Source organism: Ursus maritimus, unplaced genomic scaffold (genome assembly GCF_017311325.1).
Source record: "Ursus maritimus isolate PB19 unplaced genomic scaffold, ASM1731132v1 scaffold_14, whole genome shotgun sequence".
Lineage (NCBI taxonomy): Eukaryota > Metazoa > Chordata > Mammalia > Carnivora > Ursidae > Ursus > Ursus maritimus.
The window spans coordinates 63,763,044-63,784,988 of NW_024423786.1; the positions used below are offsets into that span (position 1 = coordinate 63,763,044).

At 47.1% G+C, this 21,945-nt stretch overlaps 1 protein-coding gene across 1 annotated transcript in view; it reads left to right on the plus strand.

Annotated features, from left to right (window-relative positions):
* The window catches only part of DNAH9 (dynein axonemal heavy chain 9), a 312,417-nt gene that overhangs the window by 231,081 nt on the left and 59,391 nt on the right, over positions 1–21,945 (plus strand). Inside the window, exons 55-60 of the mRNA XM_040630049.1 lie at positions 934–1,138; positions 2,067–2,231; positions 6,793–6,933; positions 10,931–11,101; positions 13,069–13,191; positions 21,733–21,926. Of these exons, the coding sequence (XP_040485983.1) occupies positions 934–1,138; positions 2,067–2,231; positions 6,793–6,933; positions 10,931–11,101; positions 13,069–13,191; positions 21,733–21,926 (999 nt within the window). The remainder of the gene's footprint in view (positions 1–933; positions 1,139–2,066; positions 2,232–6,792; positions 6,934–10,930; positions 11,102–13,068; positions 13,192–21,732; positions 21,927–21,945) is intronic.

A 21,945-nucleotide genomic window follows, 5' to 3' on the forward strand; every position in this document is an offset into this window, starting at 1 on the left:
TCTGCTCTTCCGGAACATCCTCTCCCCAGCTCCCGTCTCGCACGCCTTGCAGCTCACATACCTTTCTCGCTTCCGCAAGGGGGATACTTAGCTGCCCTTGACTCCTGGAGAAGGTTTCCTGGGCTCACTTTGCTCCCATCAGTCACGTCCTCCTTGACTCCCTCCTACATGGGAACAGCGCACTGTTTCATGGAGGAATCGTGGAAAGGAAGTGGTCAAAACGCAGTGACTTGTAAGCATGAGCATTTTAGCCAAGCTAGGCTGCTGGGTTCTGAGAAATCCATTTGATGAGCCCCCGTTGCTTTGGGGGCTGGTAAGCGATCAGGGCTTAGCAAGCGTCTGGCAGAAGGAAGAGGATGAGAGAGGAAGGAAAGGACAACAGGTGCATAGGAGGGAGAGAGAGAGAGAGAATTATTACGGACAGTTGCTTCATTCCAGAGCTTCGCCCACTGCCCAGGCCATAAATTGCCTTTCCATGTCCTTAGATGTGCTCATTTACTGAATTAACCGTTTTCACCCATAGTTCTCCATCAGCCATGAAAGAAAGGGCGCCCTATTGTTGCGAGCCCATAAAGCACCTTGTGGGAACTGACGGTGTCCTTTTTTGCAAACGCGTTACTGCCATCTGCTGGGAAAGTGCCATAACGTACCGACCTCCTTGGCCTGCAGTGTGTATGGCCCTCGCAACAGTCACGCGTGCCAAATCAAACATGGTGGCCGTGGGAGAGTCTCTCACCCTCCCCCCCGCCCGCCCTGTTCCCCACATTAGGGCAAACAGGGATCCCAGAGCTCAATGTAGACATACTGAGGAGGAATCCGAATGTGGCAATATTGTTTGCTACGATCTCACCCAAGAACATCTAGAATTCTGTCCCCGACCGATTCTCACGGGAAGGCACCCCACCTTCGCACGACCCTTCATTCCTGTTGCAGATTCATTAAAATCGGAGACAAAGAGTGTGAATACAATCCCAAGTTCCGACTCATCCTTCACACCAAGCTGGCCAGTCCTCACTACCAGCCCGAACTGCAGGCTCAGGCCACGCTGATCAACTTCACGGTGACCAGGGACGGCCTGGAGGACCAGCTGCTGGCCGCTGTGGTCAGCATGGAGAGGCCGGACCTGGAGCAGCTGAAGGTACGTGGGTGTCCACCAAGGAAGGGAGGTCGAGATGCTCAGCCACTGGATCCTGCTTCCTGTTCCGGGGGAGGAGTGGGGGCCGCTTTTCCTGCAGCTGGGCAGTGCGGTCCTTGCTAGATTTTGGGGGGCGGTGGGGGTTGGCCAACACCATTAGCTGCCTGACTGTCGATTTGGGAAACAAAGAATAGAGCAAGACGAAGAACAGAGAGGCCCAAGACAGCTGGGAGACCAGACACTCTTGTCACCAAGAGCAGAGCCAGGCCTGGGGCTATGAACATGCTTGGGCCCACATATGAGTCCCCAAGTAACCGTGCGAGGAGAGTGTCTTAGTCAACTCAGGCTGCTGTAACCAAACACCACGGACGGGGGACCACGGTCCCGCCCTCCCGGAGCTTACAGTCCAGCGGAGGAACACAGAAAATAAGTGTAGACACACAAAAATAATGGCATTTGAGGGAGTGACAAGAATTTTCAAGAAAATAAAGTAGTGTGATATTAAAGAGCCAGGGGGCTCATTTAACCCAGGAACATGCGGCGCCTGGGTGGCTCAGTCGGTGAAGCGTCTGCCTTTGGCTCAGGTCATGATCACAGGGTCGTGGGATCGAGTCCCACATCAGCTCCCTGCTCAGCGGGGACCTTGCTTCTCTCCTTCTGCCTTTCCCCCTGCTTATGCTCTCTCTCTTTCTATCAAATAATTAAATTATTAAATTAAAAATTTAATTTTTAAAAAAAAGCAGAGCTAACTTAGCCCAAAGTCGCATGACTAATACAAGACGCATTTGGGGTTCAGTTCATCTGCTTGTCTGGTCTCATGCTGTCCTTCCCACTTCATCCCTCTAAAGGAAGGAACTTGACCCCATAGCATGTATTTATTCAGGATGCTCGGGGCTCCCACGCCTGACTCCCCCTTCCTCAATGTTTGCAGTCAGATCTCACGAAGCAGCAGAATGGGTTCAAAATCACCCTGAAGATGTTAGAAGACGACCTGCTGTCTCGCCTCTCTTCAGCATCCGGGGACTTCCTGGGGGACACGGCCTTGGTGGAGAACCTGGAGACCACCAAGCAGACGGCCGCCGAGGTTGAGAAGAAGGTAAAACTGCGCTGGCAGCCAAGGTTGGGAGGCAAGGCCCTCCTCCCAGTCCCCGAGTCCTGCGTTTGGGGGGGAAGAAATGAAGTCAGAATTCCCAGGTAGCTTTTCCAGGTTCCCAGATTCCTTCTAGAATGTCCAGCGAGGCGGGATCCCTGAGTCGACCCGCTCACACCCTATGTTAGGGAGTTCCCACCTTCTGGGAGATGCATTTAGCAACTCAATTCCAGGGACGTCTGATGAGCATTAAGTCTGTGCCCAGCCTCGTCTTCCAAGTGGGGGATGGTAGCTCGGACTTCGTCCCCAGCCAGTTTGCGCAATTGCCCCAAAGCTCAGGAGTCACGCTGCTTTGAGCGTTGGCTGGTTCGGGCATGATTGCCCCCCGAGATAACCCACCAGCCTGCAAACATCTCACGAGTCCCATTGCAATGAGGGAAATTCAGGGACTTCTCTGGAAGCTCAGCTCTCAAAAACGGTTGTCATCCTGGGAAACGATGCAGTATGTGGCTTCCTTCCTTTATCTCCTGATGTTTGGAAGGCTTTTATTCCCCCCGTGGGAGACTGGAAGACAGGACTTGAGGGTGTCCGAGCCCCGAGCCCTTTGCGGTCAGGCTGTTGTCCTACGCAGGCTCAAGAACATTCCCAGCCCTACTCCTGAATCCCAGGAACAATGAAGACCCTGGTTCTGCGCAGGATACCACTCAGTACTGTGACAGTACACCTTTGAGGGAATGCGCTCTTTGTCAGGTTACTGGGATTTCTCCAAATATCAAAGCCTCTGTTCCGGGGAGGGACAGGGTAGGAAAAATGAAAAGTAATGATGGGGGCAGGTAGACCAGCTCCTGCCCACTCTGGGATAACGGACAATTGAATCTGGAGTGAGAGACTGAGAGCAGGGAGGTCGAGCCTCACTTCGTCTCCGTGGCTGCTGTGTGACCACCAGGTTTTACTGCTGGTTCCCCGTGGCCTCCATATCTCCGGATAGGAGGGTGCAGAGTTTGTACAATAATTATGTAGAAGTTCCACTGTCTTGGGCAGAGACATGGGGGGGGAGGTGGACAGAACCCAACTCACATGTGGTTATATATGGATAAAAGTTTTAGGGACGCCTGGGTGGCTCAGTCGGTTAAGCGTCTGCCTTCAGCTCAAGTCATCATCCTGGTGTCCTGGGATCGAGCCCCACATCGGGTTCCCTGCTCAGTGGGGAGCCTGCTTCTCCCTCTCCCTCTGCTGCTCCCCATGCTTGTGCTCTCTCTCTGTCGAATAAATGAATAAAACTTTAAAACAAAAGTTTTAGTCAAGGTTCTGGGAATAAACACCCAGATAGGTAGTGGTGCCAATAACTGAAAGAAGGGAGCAGAAATGGTTTGGGGATGAGAAGAAATTATTATGTTAGTTTGTGTTGTGTTGTGTTGAGTTTGGGGCATCTTTGGGCCCTTTGCGTAGGTCTGTCCCCTAGGTTTTTGGATATATGGTCTTGGCTGGTGATAGAGTGCTGACAGTCATCAACAAGTCGTTGGTCATTGAAATTGGGAGCGGATGAAGTCACCGGGGAGATGTGTGTGCAATGATGAGACTGGGAGTAGAGCACTGAAGAAGACAGTATGTTTTAAGAGAAATGCAGAAGATGTGAACTGTGGAATAGGGCAGAGAGACGGGAGGAAAAGCAGGAAAATAAGGGATTGTGAGAGAACGCATTTCAAGAAGGCATACCAGTGGTGTTGAAGGATGCTGAGGACTCAATTAAGACATGGCTGAGATGTGGCCACTGAACTTTGCAGATAGGAGTCGTCCGTGATCTTGGGGAGAGTGGTTTCCGTGAAAGCAGAAGCCAGACTACATTAGAATGAGAGCAAAGGGGAGCTGAGAAAGGGAAAGTGAGTAGAAACAACCCTTTAAAGAAACCACACTGTGAAAAGGGAGAGAGAGAAAGGATTGTAACTTAAGAAGAACATGGATCCCCTGAGACGGGAGAGACTGAGCGTACAAAGATCCTCGCAAGGAGTCGGGAGGATGCGTGGATTATAAAAGAAAAGCAGTAGTCGAGAAGAGACGGTGAATTTACAGGAAAAAGAAGGAACGATTAATACAGTGGGGGTACATAAGAAAGTCAGGGGAAATGTCATTCAGGTCACAGATAATGAGCTTGTCTTTAGAAAGATGGAGAGGGGCGCCTGGGTGGCTCGGTAAGTTAAGCGTCTATCTTCTGCTCAGGTCATGATCTCAGGGTCCTCTGATGGAGCCCCATGTCAGGCTCTCTGCTCAGTGGGGAGTCCATCTCTGCCCCTCCCCCCTGTTCATGCCCTCTTTCTCTCTCTCTCTGTCTCTCAAATAAATAAAATCTTTAAAAAGAAATAGATAGATGGAGAGCTAGTTCCAATGTGATAGGGGCTAGGGGCAAACATGAGTCTTGAAGTGAGATCCATGGTCCATGTATCCATGTAGGCAACTGAGTTAGGGAGACAGACGTAAAGGAATCAGAGGAAAGGCAGAAATGAAGGGTATTCCTTCCTGCCGTTCTCTATATAAATGGGGAGAGCATGAGTCAAGTTCACCTGCTGAGAGCAAAGGCTCAATAGCTTGGGGAGTGGAGTGAAGGCTGGCACTTGCTGAAATAGGAATGAAAGGTGACTCAGGAAATACAGTTAATAGACAGCGTTAAGAACCCAGGTGAGCTTGACATGTATGGATCTCAGAACGTCATTCTGAGTTAATTGTATGATTTTTGTTCAGTGCAACCCCTTCCGAGAATCTATGTCTTCAACTACTGAATTTAACTGATTTACATTTATTAACATTATTGACAGAGTGAATTTCTTGCTACCATCTTATGTTTTTTTAGCAATTATGCTTAGTTTTTTCTTTCTTGCTTTTCTTTTATTCTTCTCTTTATCCTTTGGTAATTTTTTAAGTTATTTACTTTGATTTTATTGATGAATCTTGTTTCATATATATATATGAAAATTATATTGCATTTTATATGTGACTTCACAATATGTATATTGACTTAACAAAGTCTAATATGAAGTGATATATCTAGCCTCTTCCAAAACAATATGAGGACTTTAGAATACTTTGATCATTCTTTTCCATCTTCTGTTTCTGTTTTATGTTTTAGTTCTACCTACTCATCCCAAGGCGGCCATTTTTATGGCCGTTGTTACTTGGATTAACCATATATTTAAGAAATTCTCAGACCTCCTTTCTTCTTTTCGATTCAATCTTCTTCTAATTAAGCAAATAATAATTTCTTCAAGGGCCTGTGGATAGTAAATTCTCTTTGATGTTCACTGTTTCTTTGACGAGCTTTGGTCTTTCATCGATTTTGGAAAACTCTCAACTATTATCGCTCCAACTGTTGCTTCTCTCTATTCTCTGCTTATCTCTGGTAGATGTATTTTGAACCTTCTCGTAATGTCTGCCACCTCTCACAACCTCTTACATGTTTTTCATCCTTTTTTCTCTCTGAGCTGCTTTTGTTCAATTTCCTCAGATCTGTCTTCTAGTTTGCATATTCTCTTTCCAACGCTAGTCCCATTAGTTAACCTGTGCACTGTTTTTTCATTTAAATAACTGAATTCTTATTTTTAGAAGCCCTAGTTAATCGTGTGGGGTTTTTTTTTTTTTTCAGGTAATAACTCTTCCTGTTTGCAGTGTCCTGATTTTATGCTTTCTTTCATCTCTACTGCTTTTAAACTGAAATAGTTAATGGTGAGGTATAGATTGTTCAGTGGTCTTCAGCTCTTGGGATGATAATCCTTCTGGAATTCTCGGGGAGGGGGGGAAGGTTTCTAATTATCCCCTTTGGTAACACTTCCTTCTGAAGTTCGTAATTGTTTACTGCAAGCTTATCTTCAAAAGGGGTCATCGTTACGTACACATATGTATATATGTGTGTATATATATATGGTGTGTGTATATATATATATATATATATATATATATATATGGCCATATATACCTACCTACCTACATATATGTTTATTTATCTTCAAATTATATATTTTTTTTTCCATGAAGTCTTTCTCATTTGAAACGGAGCTCAGAGGCCTGCATGGCCCACACTTCCCAAATGGAAGAGCTAGCTCTCTCACCCTCATGAAAGATAGAGTATGTCACCTCCTTTCTCACTCAGTGCCATTAAAAAAAAAATACCACAGCATGGGCAGCTGGGTGGCTCAGGCGGTTAAATGTCCAACTCTTGATTTCGGCTCAGGTCATGATCCCAGGGTCTTGAGATCAAGCCCCATGTCAAGCTCCACACTGGGTGTGGAGCCTGCTTAAGATTCTCTCTCTCCCTCTGCCCCTCCCCCCAGCTCCCATGTGCGTGCACAAGCACATGTGCACACACTTTCTCTCAAAAAATAAAATATAAAATAAAATAATAAAATAAAATATTAAATAAATAAATAAATAAATAAAATAACATGGCAGCTTCTTAACCTTCTAGCTGTTATCCCCACACAGACCCACCATGCCCCACACACGGACACCTGTGTACTGACACAGAGGCCAGGCTGACAGGTTGGTGGGAACGACGGACCGCTGTCTGCCTCCCTCACAGGTGCAAGAGGCCAAGGTGACGGAGGTGAAGATCAATGAGGCCCGAGAGCACTACCGGCCAGCAGCTGCCCGAGCCTCTCTGCTCTATTTCATCATGAACGACCTGAGCAAGATCCATCCGATGTACCAGTTTTCTCTCAAGGTGACTTACAACTGCAGTTTTGTGCGTAATCATCGTGGTACAGCCACCACAGCTCTCCGTGAGAGCTTCTCCGTGGGCGGCCGCAGCTGGGGCAGGTCTTCCCAGTCAAGGCCAGGTGGGCAGCTACGGTGCCTTCAGACCCACGTTACGAACCTCAGCTCTTTAATTGGGTCGTTCAGGACTCCCGGGTTGCTTCGGCTGGAATGGGAGGTGCCACGGCCTGCCTCACTCGGTGAGGACAGAGGACAGGGTGGGTGCTGAGCTTACTGATTGTGGGGAAGAGGACCAAGAAATATCAGAAGTGACCCCGTCCCCAAAGAGCTTAAGATATGATAGAGGGTCAGTTGAAGGTGCATGTCATTCATACCGGCTAGAGACGAAAGCAGGCAGTCATAGTGGTCCGACCTTAAATGACTTGTCTTATTACCCTAATATCCTCAAAGCTACTGCTTTATGGTTGCCAGAATATTTCTAAACCAAAGACATCAGCAGACTGTAAGTGCTGACTAAACTTAACTTTACTCTTGAAAAAAATAAAGCCCTATAAATTGTAAGCAAGTCCCTTAAAGTAGATCTTTCTCTCCTAGGGTGTTCACGAAAAGACCACAGCTGAAGGGGCATCGGGGGTAGTGGAGCATTTCTGAACAGCCTCCTTGTTTGACTTAACAGAGGATAGGCACACACACTTACGCCCTCATACACTCAGAGCACACAGCTCGTTCTGGGAAACTGCCATACGGGGGCCAAGGTGTGGGGACGGAGGTGAGCAGGTGAGAAATCAGGACGTCTCCAGTACCTGGGGCTCGTTGAATTGCGGATGGCGTTTTACCATTTCCGGGTCCTCTTCCCTCAACTCAGAGTCTCTGCAGATTACATGAAATGTGTTTATAATATTTTAGGGTTTGGGCGGCACCTGGGTGGCTCAGTCAGTTAAGCATCCAACTCTTGATTTCAGCTCAGGTTGTGATCTCAGGGTGGTGAGATCGAGCCCCACGCTGGGCGTGGAGCCTGCTTAAGATTCTCTCTCTCACCCTTTGCCCCTCTCACCCCCTCTAAAAAAATTAATTTTATATATATATATATATATATATATAATATTTTATGTTTTTAAAAAGAAATCTAATACTTGGGCTTGTATTCAGGTCGAAGCAACAGATGGAAGAATTATGAACTGTTTTAAGACAGAATGAAAGTTAGCATAATCGGTCTCATAACCGCAAAGTCGCTCCCTAGTTCTGAGGGTAGTTGAAAAGAAATCAAATGAGACCCATGAAAACATGTTCCGAAACATGCTCTCAGTTGTTTTGCAACAATAGCGTCCCGCTCGAGGCTTGTTTCAGCATTGGGAGCACTACTTGGGGGAGGAGGGCATTTGGGGGCCCCGTACTGTTATTAAGAATTGCCGACCAGCTTGACCAATGACCGCAGATTTAAGTGCTTAATAAGGAGATGAAGTGTCTTCCACAGGCACAGAAACACCAGTACGCTTCGAAGCCTTATGTGATTTTAAGGAAAACCAGCCACGGGAGTCTCCATGGCCTTGGCTTTTGTCTGAGGTTGGACTTCATACTTGCTGTTCCAGGCAGAGAAAGGGGAGGCATTCTCAGAGCAGAGGCTGCACATCCCGGTCCTCTCAATTGCCTGGAGCAGGAATACGTTCAAATATGTCAATTTGCTTTTACGCAAACAGAAAGGCTTCAAGAGCCAGTTGTGAACAAGCTTGTAAGTTCATAACATGGTTACGATGGAACCTACGTGATTGTAAGTTTCCTTCAAAACTCAGCCCAAGGCTCAGGTTAATGAGACTTCAGTTCCCAGGTGGGTGCTCAGGGTCCTGAGAAGGATAGCACCTCTCTGAGCCTCCCTGTGGACTGCGCCCTACACGGAGGGGCCCAGCTGGAGGAATGATGTTTCTCAAAGACACGGGGAAGGGAAGAATCACAAGGAAGCCAAGAGCACAGAGCTGAAGGCCTGTTGACCTGTTTTCAGAGGGCTTTTCATACACCTTCCTTGGCTGTGAAGATGTGAAAGTCAGGAGATTTCATACAGACCCAGAATCCCGGCTTCCCGTGAAGGTCTGTAAGAGTTGGCAACACTGAGCTTACGCTCCACACGAGGCCAGAGCTAAGGAATGGCTGCTCTGAGATGGGCTTGGGCCTCCATGTGGCCACGTTCTCTCCCCCCTCCCGATTTGGTCTTACACACCCGGCCCCTGGAGGCGTTTGAGTTGGAGATCTCTGGTCTCCAGCATCTCTCATGGTCTGCCTAAGCTCTTCAGGGCACTAGGAGGACTAGTCATTCATTAACAGATCTTCCCAGTCCCTATCCTACGTGAAGAGCTGGGCTGCATTCTGGGGGAAAAGGGAAGAAAGTTGCTGAGGCCTGGACTCCACCCTCAGTGTGCCCACAATTTGATAAATGACAAGACGAAACATATCCAAGGCACAAGGCAAGGGACAAGGGCCCTGGAAGGGCGACGAGGTGGCTAGAGCCAGCCGTAAGACTGCGTGCACAGCAGACGACCTCCGAGAGGGGTTGTACAAGCGGAAGTCAGCCCAGCGCCGGGCTCTTCAGAGTCCGGAAGTGAGAGTAGGACAAGGGGTCCTTTTTAGGGCGGAAAGGAAAGGAGAGCCAGAGTTAGCGGATTGCAAAGAAAATGCTAAGTGTACCTAGGTCCTTAAATGTTCTTTCAGTCTTTTCCTGACTTGCAAATCACTTTGTTTAAGCTTGGTAACTAGAAATTATTTACTGATTGCTGTCATTTCAAGAAAGAGAGTTTTAGGGGGGGAACCATACTAACCACTGGGGGGAAAGCTACCCAGGAGGTCTCTACAGACCTGCTCTGCAAGGGGAATTTCTCAAATTGCTCCGCGGGGCAAGACCGGCTTCTACCAAGCTGTTCTTCCAATCCGCAGCCAGCCACGTGTGGGGGAAACATCCCAGGGGTGGTCAGAAGATGTTGCTGCAGTCCTCAGCACTGAGTGAAGAAGGAACCCTGCAAGGGTTTCAGTAACAAACACCATGGAACTATGAAATAGAGGAATTCATATTTTCCCAACATTTTGCAAGTGAGGAAATATCAAGACACAGATTTTCTGTCATTTCCATTGAGGTTCAAATACCCGGCGTTAGAAAGACCTGAGACTTTTTTTTTTTTTTTTTGAAGCCACAAAAGGAAAACAGAGAAAAGACTGGAAATCTGCAGAGCCACGAATTGAAAAGGCCCGGTGATATCTTGATTTCGATGTTCTTTAATGATGCGTCGTATAAATATCACATTCAAAATGTAGCATTCCTAATATTTTTATAAATGCCGTATACTTTAATGAAAAATTGATTCCTCTAAGTTTGTAGTTCGTACGAAAGCCTTCACGTTCAGAAGATGTAGCCAAAGCAGGCTATGCTCCCTGCTCCCTGATGGAAGGAAGGTCTATCGGGAAATAAGGAATGCGTAAGCGGAGTCTCCAAACAGATGCGCAGTTCATAGGAAGATAAACAACACGTGACGGAAAAATAATTAATTTTAAAATATTCTGAGTGCCTAGGATGTTTACAAGGGTCTCTTTAAGACAACGAATTTGTCCAACACATTTTGGTTCCACCATCAAGAATTCTGGAACTGACTGGCTAGGATCATTCAGCCCAACTGGTTATTGCTGGCTGTACTCTTTTTGGGGGGTGGTTATCCAGCAAAACGTACTGGAGCTAATTTAATGATCTGGGCTACTGGATAATTACTTCTCATGGGTCGAAACTGTGGGCTCTTGTCTGTATGCCCCCTTGCTTCGCCCACTTCCCGACAACATAGTAATTCATACGCGCAAACTAAGGAAAAAGCTAATAGCACGTTGTCTTGTTGCCACGGTCCCTTCTTGGCAGGATATGCTGGGAAAACGTTTCTGGGGCTGGCAAATTACAGTATTCTTCACAGGTAAGTCTACTAGTTGTGTACAAAGAGGGCTGTGTAAATTACCAGTGTCCAACCTCCTGCCCCCAGGCGTTCAGCATCGTCTTCCAGAAGGCTGTGGAGAAGGCTGCTCCAGATGAGAGCCTCAAGGAGCGCGTGACCAATCTGACAGACAGCATCACCTTCTCTGTGTACCAGTACACCACCCGTGGGCTCTTCGAGTGTGATAAGCTGACCTATCTTGCCCAGCTTACCTTTCAGGTAAAAGTGGATTGAAGAAGTTTCTAGAAAAGTGGTCATTTTCCAGTGCCCAACCAGCAGGTGTAAAGAAAAGTTTCTTCTTTTCACATCATTTCCCATAGAACGTGAAGACTATTTGGCTCTAAGCTGAGGCATCAGACAAGAAGGTCCAATATGGCGCATGTGCGCTGCCTCACCATTGCCCCACTCATGGCAGCCATGTCTGATCAACTGTCGTACTTCTTGTTTACCTGGAATGATCTAAGATTCTCCTCAACAGAGCTCTCCAGTAGCCACTACCCATCAACCCAAACTGGCACAAACGATGAAACTCAATGGCCCTACCAATACCTAGATACGTTTTGAGATGCCGTAAGAAATTTACAGCAACCCTCATTATTTATTCACCTTTAGAGAAGCAGGGTGAATGTCCCCGACTTCCCATGGAATAAGAGATTGCAAATGTCTTCCCATAGCCATGGCAGCCTTGCCCTTGAAAAGGGCCTTAAGACCTCTGATTCTCAAGGGTTTGGGCACATCAGGAACTTCCAGTGTTAATTTAAAAAAAAAACCTTGTCTTCCACTTATTCTCAACATCAAAAAGGCACGAAAACTTGTTTTCTCGCATTTATCCCTCTGATCATTTAGGATTGGGAATTTTTTCCATAAGTTAATTGGGAGCACACACTAGATTATCTTGAAGGCCTCATTCAATTCTAAACACCAGGTAGTCTGTGATCACTTCTGGGCTGACTCTGTTCGCATGTTCCAAAGCCTGAATGCTTGGGGGAGTGTTAGTGCGGCTTGTCCCCCTTACCCTCTGTATTCCCTCTCCAGCCCAGGTGAGTGTGGCCATCATAAAAAGAACTTGGGGCGCCTGCTGGCTCAGCAGACATGCAACTCTTGATCTTGGGGTTATGAGTTTGAGCCCCATGTTGGGCACAGAGATTACTTTAAATTTTTTAATTTGGGGCACCTGGGTGGCTCAGTCAGTTAAGCATCCGATTCTTGATCTCAGCTCAGGTCTTGATCTCAGGGTCATGAGTTCGAGCCCCATGTTGGTCTCCAGCCTACTTGGAAAAAGAACTTGAGTCCCAGCATGAACTCTCTCCCCTCCTGCCACTCATTGCCCCCAGGCCCCAAAGAGCTTCTAACCCTAGCTTTCGCTCTTCTCGTCTCATAAGTATTTTAACCTCAGTTTCCCAGGCCTTTTTTTCCCCCTTAGAGACTTTTCCTCGAATTTGCCAAATTATTATTTCTTAGCATTCCCATCTGTAACCTCACAACACAGAGCACCACGTAAGGGGGGAGGACAATTTCCCAAGCACCTCTCAGTGCGAACCGTTGGCTCTAGCCAAGCTGAGCACTCTCTGCCCTCCCCTGCACACTCCTCACTAACTCCCCCTCCACGTCTCCGCCCATTCCTCAGCCCCTCCCTGGAGCACCCTCCCTTCCTGCCTCGGTAGTCCCGCCTCGTAGCTTCTGCAACACCCAATTCAAAACCACGTATAGAAGGTTTCATCAAATTAATCTCCCCACCCCTGCTTGCTGGCCACTCCCCTATTCTGGAACCCCTTCCGCATTATCGATTCACTTATGCATTTCTGTTTTGCATATATCCATATGGGACTTTGACATTCTTCTCAAATCACGTCATTTGTATGTGTCATCTTCTCAATTCGATTGTGGGAGATGTACTCTATGGCGTTTAGGGCGGATGGACGACGCGCTCGCTAACCAAGGTCCCTAGGCATTCACTGTGTGCATTTAAGTCGCCCTGATATTTGGGGCGAATGCAGTCGCACCCAGAAGTGATTTGCACAAATACCCACTTCCTTCCACTCCACCCTCTTTCAACAACCGAACCTGGTGGGCAAGCTTGAGGGTCCAACGCAGCAACAACTACGCTGAGTGCCGACCCCTACATCTCCAGAACCCTGCAGCTCCCACCCCCTAAAGCAACGTGGTCTCATTCTTCCACATTGCAGATTCTCCTCATGAACCGGGAAGTTGATGCGGCGGAGCTGGACTTCCTGCTGCGATTTCCAGGACAGACGGGCGTCACCAGTCCCGTGGGCTTCCTCTCCGATCAGGCCTGGGGTGGCATCAAGGTCAGTAGAAAAAGCCCCCAGAAAGAAGTCAGGTTCTCATCTCTTGGCGTTTTCCCCTGACACGTGTCCCCATGAAGTCAGCGGGGCTCCCTTTGGGGGTTCAAGCACGGAGCTGTGTTAAACATAGGTGCGTGCCTTTACCTGCCCCCCACAGCAGGGCTCGCCCGTCCTGGGCCTGCTGGGAAGGCTTTGCAGAGAGCAGGTGCGTGCCAGTGAAGGGCTCTGCCTCTAGGATATCGGGAGACGGTAAGATCCCGCAAACTTCCATGCCTGGGCGGAGCTGCCTTTCGCCCGCCAGCGCTTAGGGCTGGAATGCGGGCTCCGTGAGGCCTGCAGCTGGCATGGGGGTGCTGCACCAGGGCTTCCAGGGACCAGACAGGTGCCAAGCTCTGTTCAGGCATGTCCACGGGAGTCCTAACTCGGCCTAGAGCAGTAGATGCCTTCCAGCCTGGGATTCTCAGTGGTTCCTAACAGTTCACATTTATTGAGCACCTTAGGAATGCATTTTATTCTCACCTTCACCTGGGAGGTGGGTGGTGTCTGTCCCCATTGAACTCAAAGCCCCTTTTCTTGCCATGTGCAGGTTTGTGTATTTTTTCTTAAAGATTTTATTTCCAAGAGAGAGAATATGCGTGCATGTGTACGAGCGTGCACAGGGGCGGGGGGAGGGGCAGAGGCAGAGGGAGAAGCAGACTCCCCGCTGAGCAGGGAGCCCGATGCGGGGCTCGATCCCAGGACCCCGGGATCATGACCTGAGCCGAAGGCAGATGCTTCACCGACTGAGCCACCCAGGCGCCCCCATGTTGTTCAGCTTAGTTTAGTTGGGATTCTGTGAACATAAAACTATGCATACAAACTACAAGCTCCTTCCCGTAGGGACCATGTGTGCACGGACAGGGTGTGACATGGTGCCAGGAGTAATGTTGACGAAGTGACCGCCCACTGCCGAGGCCCGGCCTGCTGTCCACGTGGGCAGCGGTCAGTCCACGCCTGAATGAGTACACACAATGGGTACTGGTGCTCTGGGAGCCCTGGCGTCTACACAGAATGAATCCTGTTCGTGATCTTCCATGTTTGTCTCATCTTCTACATGGTTCATAGAACAAAGAAGAAGGAGTCTAAAGCAATAGGATTGGTTCTTTCTCTTTATATTTTTTTAACAGTTTGTTTAAATTTTTGAGATAATATGAATTCACATGCAATTATAAGAAATAAGAGAAATAATCCATCGTACCCTGTGTCTCCCAGCGATAACATCTTACGTTCCTATCATGCAGCACCACGTCCAGGAAAATTCCATTGATACAATCCCCTAATCTTACTGTGATTTCACTAGTTTTTATGCACTTGCGTGTGTGTGTGTGTGTGTGTGTGTGTGTGTGTGTGTGTGTTTAGTTTTTCATATGTGAAGATTCATGTAACCACCACCCCGGTCAAGATATAGAAAATTCCATCACTGTAGGGATCCCTCATGTTGCCCTTTATAACCAGAACAATCTGCTCCCTCCCCTAATGCCTGGCAACCACTAATCGGTTCTCCATTTGTAAAATTTTATCCTCCCAAGGATGTTATGTAAATGGAATCCTACAGTGTATAACCTTTGCGGACTGGCTTGTTCCCGGAGCATAATTCCCCTGAGAGCCATCCAAGTTGATTTACTTTATAACGGAAGCCCAGAACTTAATATTTATACGCGTGCTCTCCTCCTCAAAGGGACCATCTTAGGAAATTCAAGGCTAATTCCGCTTATGCCGCCATTGCCCAAAATATTTTTCTAACTTCTTTTTCAGAGTTGACAGCTATTCTTTTCATGATCTCGAGGGCTGTATCTAAATCAGGATTCATTAAACTTTCTGTACAGGGTCGCATAGTAAATATTTATGCTTGGAGGGCCAGACTCTGTCACAACTACTCAGCTCTGCCAAAGTCACACACAATACGGAAGCAAATGGAAATGGCTTTGTTCCAATAAAACTTTATTTACAAACACAGGTGGTAGGCCAGATTGGGTCTTCAAGCCGTAGTTTGCTGATCCCTAGCCAAAATAATAAAGGTGTGATTTGACTTTCATTTATTAACTGCATCTGTCACTCTGGGGCCCATCTGGCAAATAAGAAGAAGACAATATATTGGAAAAGAAATAAGGAAGAATCCTGTTCACAACAACCATCAAAATAACAGAGTTCTGAAATGCCTTAGAAAAATCATAATAGACGCAGAGATTTGTGGAGATATGTGTAGAAAACCATCAACTTTCCTAGGCTGCATAAGATATGAATGAGTTGACATACTCTAGAGAGCTCTGTCCAAAAGAAATATAATGAATGTCGCATATGTAATTTAAAATTTTTTCCTGAGTGGATCAGTTCGTTAAGCTTCTGCCTTCAGCTCCAGTCATGATCCCAGGGTCCTGGGATCGTGTCCCCCGTCGGGTTCCTTGCTCAGTGGGGAGCCTGCTTTTCCCTCTGCCTTACGCTCCCCCTGCTTGCGCTCACTTGCTCGCTCTCTCTCTCTCTCTGACAAATAAAATTTTCAAGAAAAATAAAATTTTCCAGTAGCCACATTGAAAAATGTAAAAAGAAATAATTTTAATAATGTATTTTCTTTAACTTAGTGTAGCCAAATTACCATTTCATATGTAATTGTTACAAAAATTATTAATGAAATATTTTATATTTTTATATTTGAGTTCTGGTGTGTATTTTTTATACTAATAGCTCCTTTCAGTTCAGATGTTAAATTTTCATCAGAAATACTTAAGGGGCACCCAGCTGCCTTAGTCAGTGGAGCATGTGACTCCTTTTTTTTTTTTTTTTTATGTTATGTTAGTCACCATACAGTACATCCTTAGTTTTTGATGTAGTGTTCCATGATTCATTGTTTGCGTATAACACCCAGTGCTCCATGCAACATGTGCCCTCCTTAGTACCCATCACTGGCCTATCCCAGTCCCCCACCCCCCACCCCTCTGAAGCCCTCAGTTTGTTTCCCAGAGTCCATAGTTTCTTGTGGGTCGTGTCTCCCTCTGTTTCCCCCCGCCCTTCGTTTTTCCCTTCCTTCTCCTGATGTCCTCCCTGATATTCCGTATGTTCCACATGTAAGTGAAACCATATAATAACTGTCTTTCTCTGCTTATTTCACTTAGCATAATCCCCTCCAGTTCAATCCATGTCCATGCAAATGGTGGGTATTCATCCTTTCTGATGGCTGAGTCATATTGCATTGTATGTATGGACCACATCGTCTTTATCCATTCATCTGTTGAAGGGCATCTCAGCTCCTTCCACAGTTTGGCTCTGGTGGACGTTGCTGCTATGAACATTGGAGTGCATGTGGCCCTTCTCTTCACTACGTCTGTATCTTTGGGGTAAATACCCAGTAGTGCAATTGCTGGGTCATAGCGTAGCTCTATTTTTAACTTTTTGAGGAACCCACACTGTTTTCCAGAGTGGCTGTACCAACTTGCATTCCCACCAACAGTGTAAGAGGGATCCCCTTTCTCCACATCCTCTCCAACATTTGATGTTTCCTGCCTTGTCAATATTTGCCATTCTAACTGGTGTAAGGTGGTATCTCAGTGTGGTTTTGATTTGAATTTTCCTGATGGCTAATGACGTTGAACATTTTTTCATGTGTCTGTTAGCCATTCGTATGTCTTCATTGGAGAGGTGTCTGTTCATATCTTCTGCCCATTTTTTGATTTGATTATTTGTTTTTTGGGTGTTGAGTTTGAGAAGTTCTTTATAGATCTTGGATACCAGCCCTTTATCTGAAGTGTCATTTGCAAATATCTTCTCCCATTCCGTGGGCTGCCTCTTTGTTTTGTTTTGACTGTGTTGACTGTGGCTGTGCAGAAGCTTTTTATCTTGATGAAGTCCCAAAAGTTCATTTTTTCTTTTGTTTCCTTGCCTTTGGAGACGTGTCATGAAAGAAGTTGCTGTGACCAATGTCGAAGAGGTTACTGCCTATGTTCTCCTCTATAATTTTGATGGAATCCATGTGACTCTTGATCTCAGGATTGTGAGTTTGAGCCCCACACTGGGTGTAGAGATTACTTAAAATCTTTAAAAAAAAATACTTGATATGTATTTAGATTTCATAAAATTTAGACTTAAAATCACTGATTCATATATCTCAGTTGTTCTAAACATAGTTAAATGTTTTCCGACTAGTAAAGCAAGTCCTAGTTTCTAAACCTACATTTTAAAATAATTTCAATTAAGTGCAATTAAAAACACAGTTCCTCAGTCACATGAGCCACATTTCATCTGCTCATTGACTGCCTTGTTGGACAGTGTGGGCCTAGAGTTGAGAATAGTGTCTCCTAGCCTGATGCCTTTATGGAAAATAAATTCTGGAAATTGGTTCTAAATGAGCCCATTTGCAGAAGGAGTGCAGTGACAGACTGGTTAACAGAGGCTCTGGAGTCAGACATTCCTGGGTTCAAATTCGAGTTTGAGTGTGTGTGGCTGGCCCCTGGCATATTATCTTATTCCTCTGAACTTTCCTTTCCTCATCGGGCAAAATGGCCATCATCACACCCACCACACAGGGTTCGGTGGAACAGACAGTAAATGGTCAGGAAATGTGAACGGATGGCAGTCGGTCGTTTCCTAGAGCTGCCATGACAAAGCGCCACAAGCTGGGTACTCTCGCAGTTCTGGGGTGTGGAAGTCTGAAATTGAGGTGTCCGCAGAGTCGTGCTCCCTCCAGAGCCTCTCAGGAGAGGCTCCTCCGTTGCCTCTTCCAGCTTCCGCTGGCACCCCTGCTCCGTGGTTTGTGGCAGACGCAGCCCATCTCAAGGTGCTCATGCGGCCATCTTCCCTCTGCGTCTCTTTGCGTCTTCCCTCCTTATAAGAACACCAGCCATAATGGCTTCGGGCCCACCCTAGGGACCTCCTCTTACCTTGACTGCACCTGCAAAGGCCCTGTCTCCAAATAGAAGGTCACCTCCGCAAGTCTGGGAAGTTAGCCCTTCAGCATGTCTTCCTGGGGAACACAGTTCACGCCATAAGAGTTACGATTATTCCTTACCCAGCTGTGGGGTGCACGTAGGCTGTGGCTGATGGGGGTCGTGCCTGACGGCATTTGCCCACCGAAGGAAAAACGTTGAGGAATTGTGAGTTTGGATCAAGTCCAGTTGCCTTCGTCTGTATTATCTCACAAAGCCCTCTGCAGCAGAAGTCAGGAGGAATAAATGCTTCAAAGCCACTCCCTGCCGTTTCCGTTTTACCTTACTCCACTCCAAAGCCACTGTGCCACCTAGTTCCAGCCCTCTTGTCACAAGACGGATTGTTTGCTCTGCTCTGCTTTACTTTGCTTTGCTTTTTTTGTTTGGTTTTGTGGGCTAGGCTCCTCTGGCTTTGCAAAGGCTTTTACAAATGTGTGAAGCTTTCTCGCTCTTTCTGTGAGTTGTGTTATGGGGAGCGGCAGAGCCTAGACCCGTCCAACTCCAGCCCGGGGCTGGATGTGAGCAGCCGAAACACAACGTGGAGTGTCGTGTACATCCCCAGAGCCTTTGATAAATGCTCCTTTTAAGTGTTTGGGGGGATTTCATCCTAAAGAAACAAATATGATTGACTAGGACATGATAAAAAAAAAAAAGTCTTTTAATTCTATCCGATGAGGAAGGTTGATTGCCTTGTTCCCCGCCACCACCCAGAAGAACTAATAAGCAGGTAATAGTGAAATCTGAGTGATAAAACACTTTTTATGATTTACCCTCTGTAAGGATTTTTTTTTTAGTCTCGCCAAACGCTGAACTTGAAGGTGATGGGCATGTTCTGTTTCTTCATTATAAAGATCTCATCTGTGATGCACGCCTCTGTCAGCCTCTGAAAGGACCTCTCACCAACCCCTCCGGATGCCAATTGTGCTCAGTAGTGTTTTGCGACACAGTCCGATGTAATTAGGTTAATTAGTCATTTCCATTTAGCTTATTAGAAGGCTAGAAATCCCTTTCCCTCATTTGGAAGATTAAATGTGGCCGTTGCTTCAACCCAGAGCTCCAAGAAAGTGTGTCTGGGACCCAGGGTCGGCAGCTGGGGACGCCGATCAGAACTGTCATTTGCTCCGTTTTGTGGTGTCGCCAGAGGGGGTAATGGGCGTGCAGAAGGGTAAGTGGTGATGCAGGCCGGGAGGAAGATGGGAGCCAGTTCCTCGACCCGAAGAGAAGTAATTACAGCAGCGGCAGCTTTTCTCAGCCTGTCAAGAGCCCTCCCGCTGGCCGCACAGATGTCAAACTTTATTAATTGAGCACTTTCTAAGTGCCAGGCAGCCTGCGAGGCCCAAGGCATAGAAAGCCGCCTTAGAAAGTTCTTGCCCGCAGGGAACTCACCATCTTGTGGGAAGTGACAGGCAAGTAAACCAGCAGTTGCGATTCCATAACTGTAGGAACCCCAAGAAAGCACCAGGGAGGGCTTTGCAGTCTTCAGAACACTCGTATCTGCATTAGAATATGAGCTACGCAGACAAGGATGACTTGGCCTCATTTTCCAAATGAGAAAATCAAAGCCCACAAAGGTTTAAAAACAGTCTCTGAGTCACAGGAGGGTCCTAAGAGGGGAGGCTGAGACCAGAACTTTCCACTCCCTTCTCCATCCTACACACCACTCCCCACCCCCTTTGTCAGTACGAGTGAGGCACATCCCTTGCTAAGTGGCCAGGGTGAAGTTGGGGGCCATGGAGCCTGTGTGAAAGGGCATGTAAAGATAGGACACAGGTTCGTCCGCATGGGAAGCGAGCCGAGACAAGCCCAGGTTAAAGGTCTCAGTCCTCCTCCAGCTTTACCTGCCCCTGGTCACCAGTAAGACTCCTCTCCTGCAGTCACATTGCTTTCTGACTTGTCCCACACTCTTCCCTTTCCAGACTTTGACTCTTGTTGACCCCGTCCTGCAAAATGCCCTTCCCTTCTCTGTACCTCTGTCTCTGCCCAACGGAATTCTGTATACCTACCAAGGCCTCCCTCATCTCCCCTTTCTCCTTAACTTAGGACTACAAGCTCCTTGGGAGGCATGTGTCCTTTTTTTGTTTCCTTTGTATTCCCAAGTACCTGGCATGTAGTAGACACTCAATAAATGAATGAATGAATGAATGAATGAATTCTAAATAGCAAGAATATATTGGGATCCTTAAAATTCATGGCACTGTGGTACATGCTTTGGACATAGGCTAGCTTTTAATCTCATTGAAGAGACCAAACTTATAAGCAGATTTGAGTAATCCACAAAGATTGCAGATAAATGTCCAAGTGACTCACGTTTATGTGGGCACTCTGGAGAAATGGAATGGGAAGAAGCCCCACCCAAAATTTGGTCCTGATGTCAAGACTGATGAGGCCACACACATACCAAGAGAGTACTAAAGACTGTATTACTCACATAATGAGTCTTTCGGGGAGAGCAGGGGAGCTCCTAAGCAGTCTGAAAATAGCTTGAGAGAGCCAGGGAAGGAGGCCGCCTTGGAGTTTTTTGGTAGTTTGGGGTTGGAGCCAGGTTGACTATTCCTCTACATGGGCAGGAGTTTACATGCTACAGCCTACCTCCTGCACCAGAGGAGGGAGCGCCGACGCTCAGTTATCAGCTTGCCCCGATGTGGAGCAGAAAAGGAAGAAGGAGGGATAAGACTTTAAAGCTGTCATGAATCAAATGTCTAAAAATTGAGTGAGACCCTATATGAAAGATATCAACTCTACAAGTAGTTCCAAGTAGCCCACGCAAGGAGGATGGGAGGCTCTGTGTTCTAGGTTAGAGAGGGGGAACCGGAGAGAGGTTGCTCATTATGCACAGGAATTTAACAACTTGTAGGACCTTAACACGTACTAATCAGGAGCAGCACAAGAAAAGGAAGGAGTGGCATTTGGGGGAGGAAAGAACAAGGACCTCTCACATGGTGAAAGGAGAGCAGACGGGGCGTTGAGCTGGTAATGAGTCTGGCGCGGCTCCAGGCTTGGCCGCAGAAGCTCTTGGACAGAGGAGAAGGGAAGCAGGGTCCCGGGTTCACCGGGTGGAGCGGAAGGAAGGACTAAATGAAGACATTTGATTACCAAGTTATGCGTTTGGGCTTCATTCTTATGGAACCAGGCAACTCTGGAAGTTTTAGCATCGGCATTAACACCAAGTCAGTGATGCTGGGGACGCCTTGAGAGAGAACTTGACAGGAGTTGCCAACAGAGTGTGAGTACTGAGAGGAAGGAGTCAGAGACCAGAAAAATTCATGGCATCCCTTCTTGTCCTTCCTTCCAGGCAATACCCTGCAGGCAAGTGCTGCTCCATTTCTGCTGCTGCCAATAATCCAAACGCTTAATTTGCTAAACCTTGCATGTTATTGGTGCAGTTTGCTGAAGGTGACTTGATCAATACCTTTCTCCTTCCTTGAGTTTACCTGGGGAGAGAGCCAAGATTCCAGACAAGAGTATCGACGAGACAGAATTATATCTATACTATTATCTTGTTCCTTGACCCACCCACCCCCAATACAGTGAAAATTATAGCTTTCTGGAGAAACTGCATTTCAGAGCAAGACTTTCTAAAATTTCTCAGGCACTCACATCAATGGAAGGATTCTGTAATCTGGATCGGGACATTGAGGGATCTGCCAAGAGCTGGAAAAAGTTTGTGGAATCGGAATGTCCTGAGAAGGAGAAGTTTCCACAGGAGTGGAAGAACAAGACAGCCTTGCAGCGTCTCTGCGTGATGAGAGCCGTGCGGCCCGACCGGATGACCTACGCCATGCGGTATGGGACACGGGAGAGT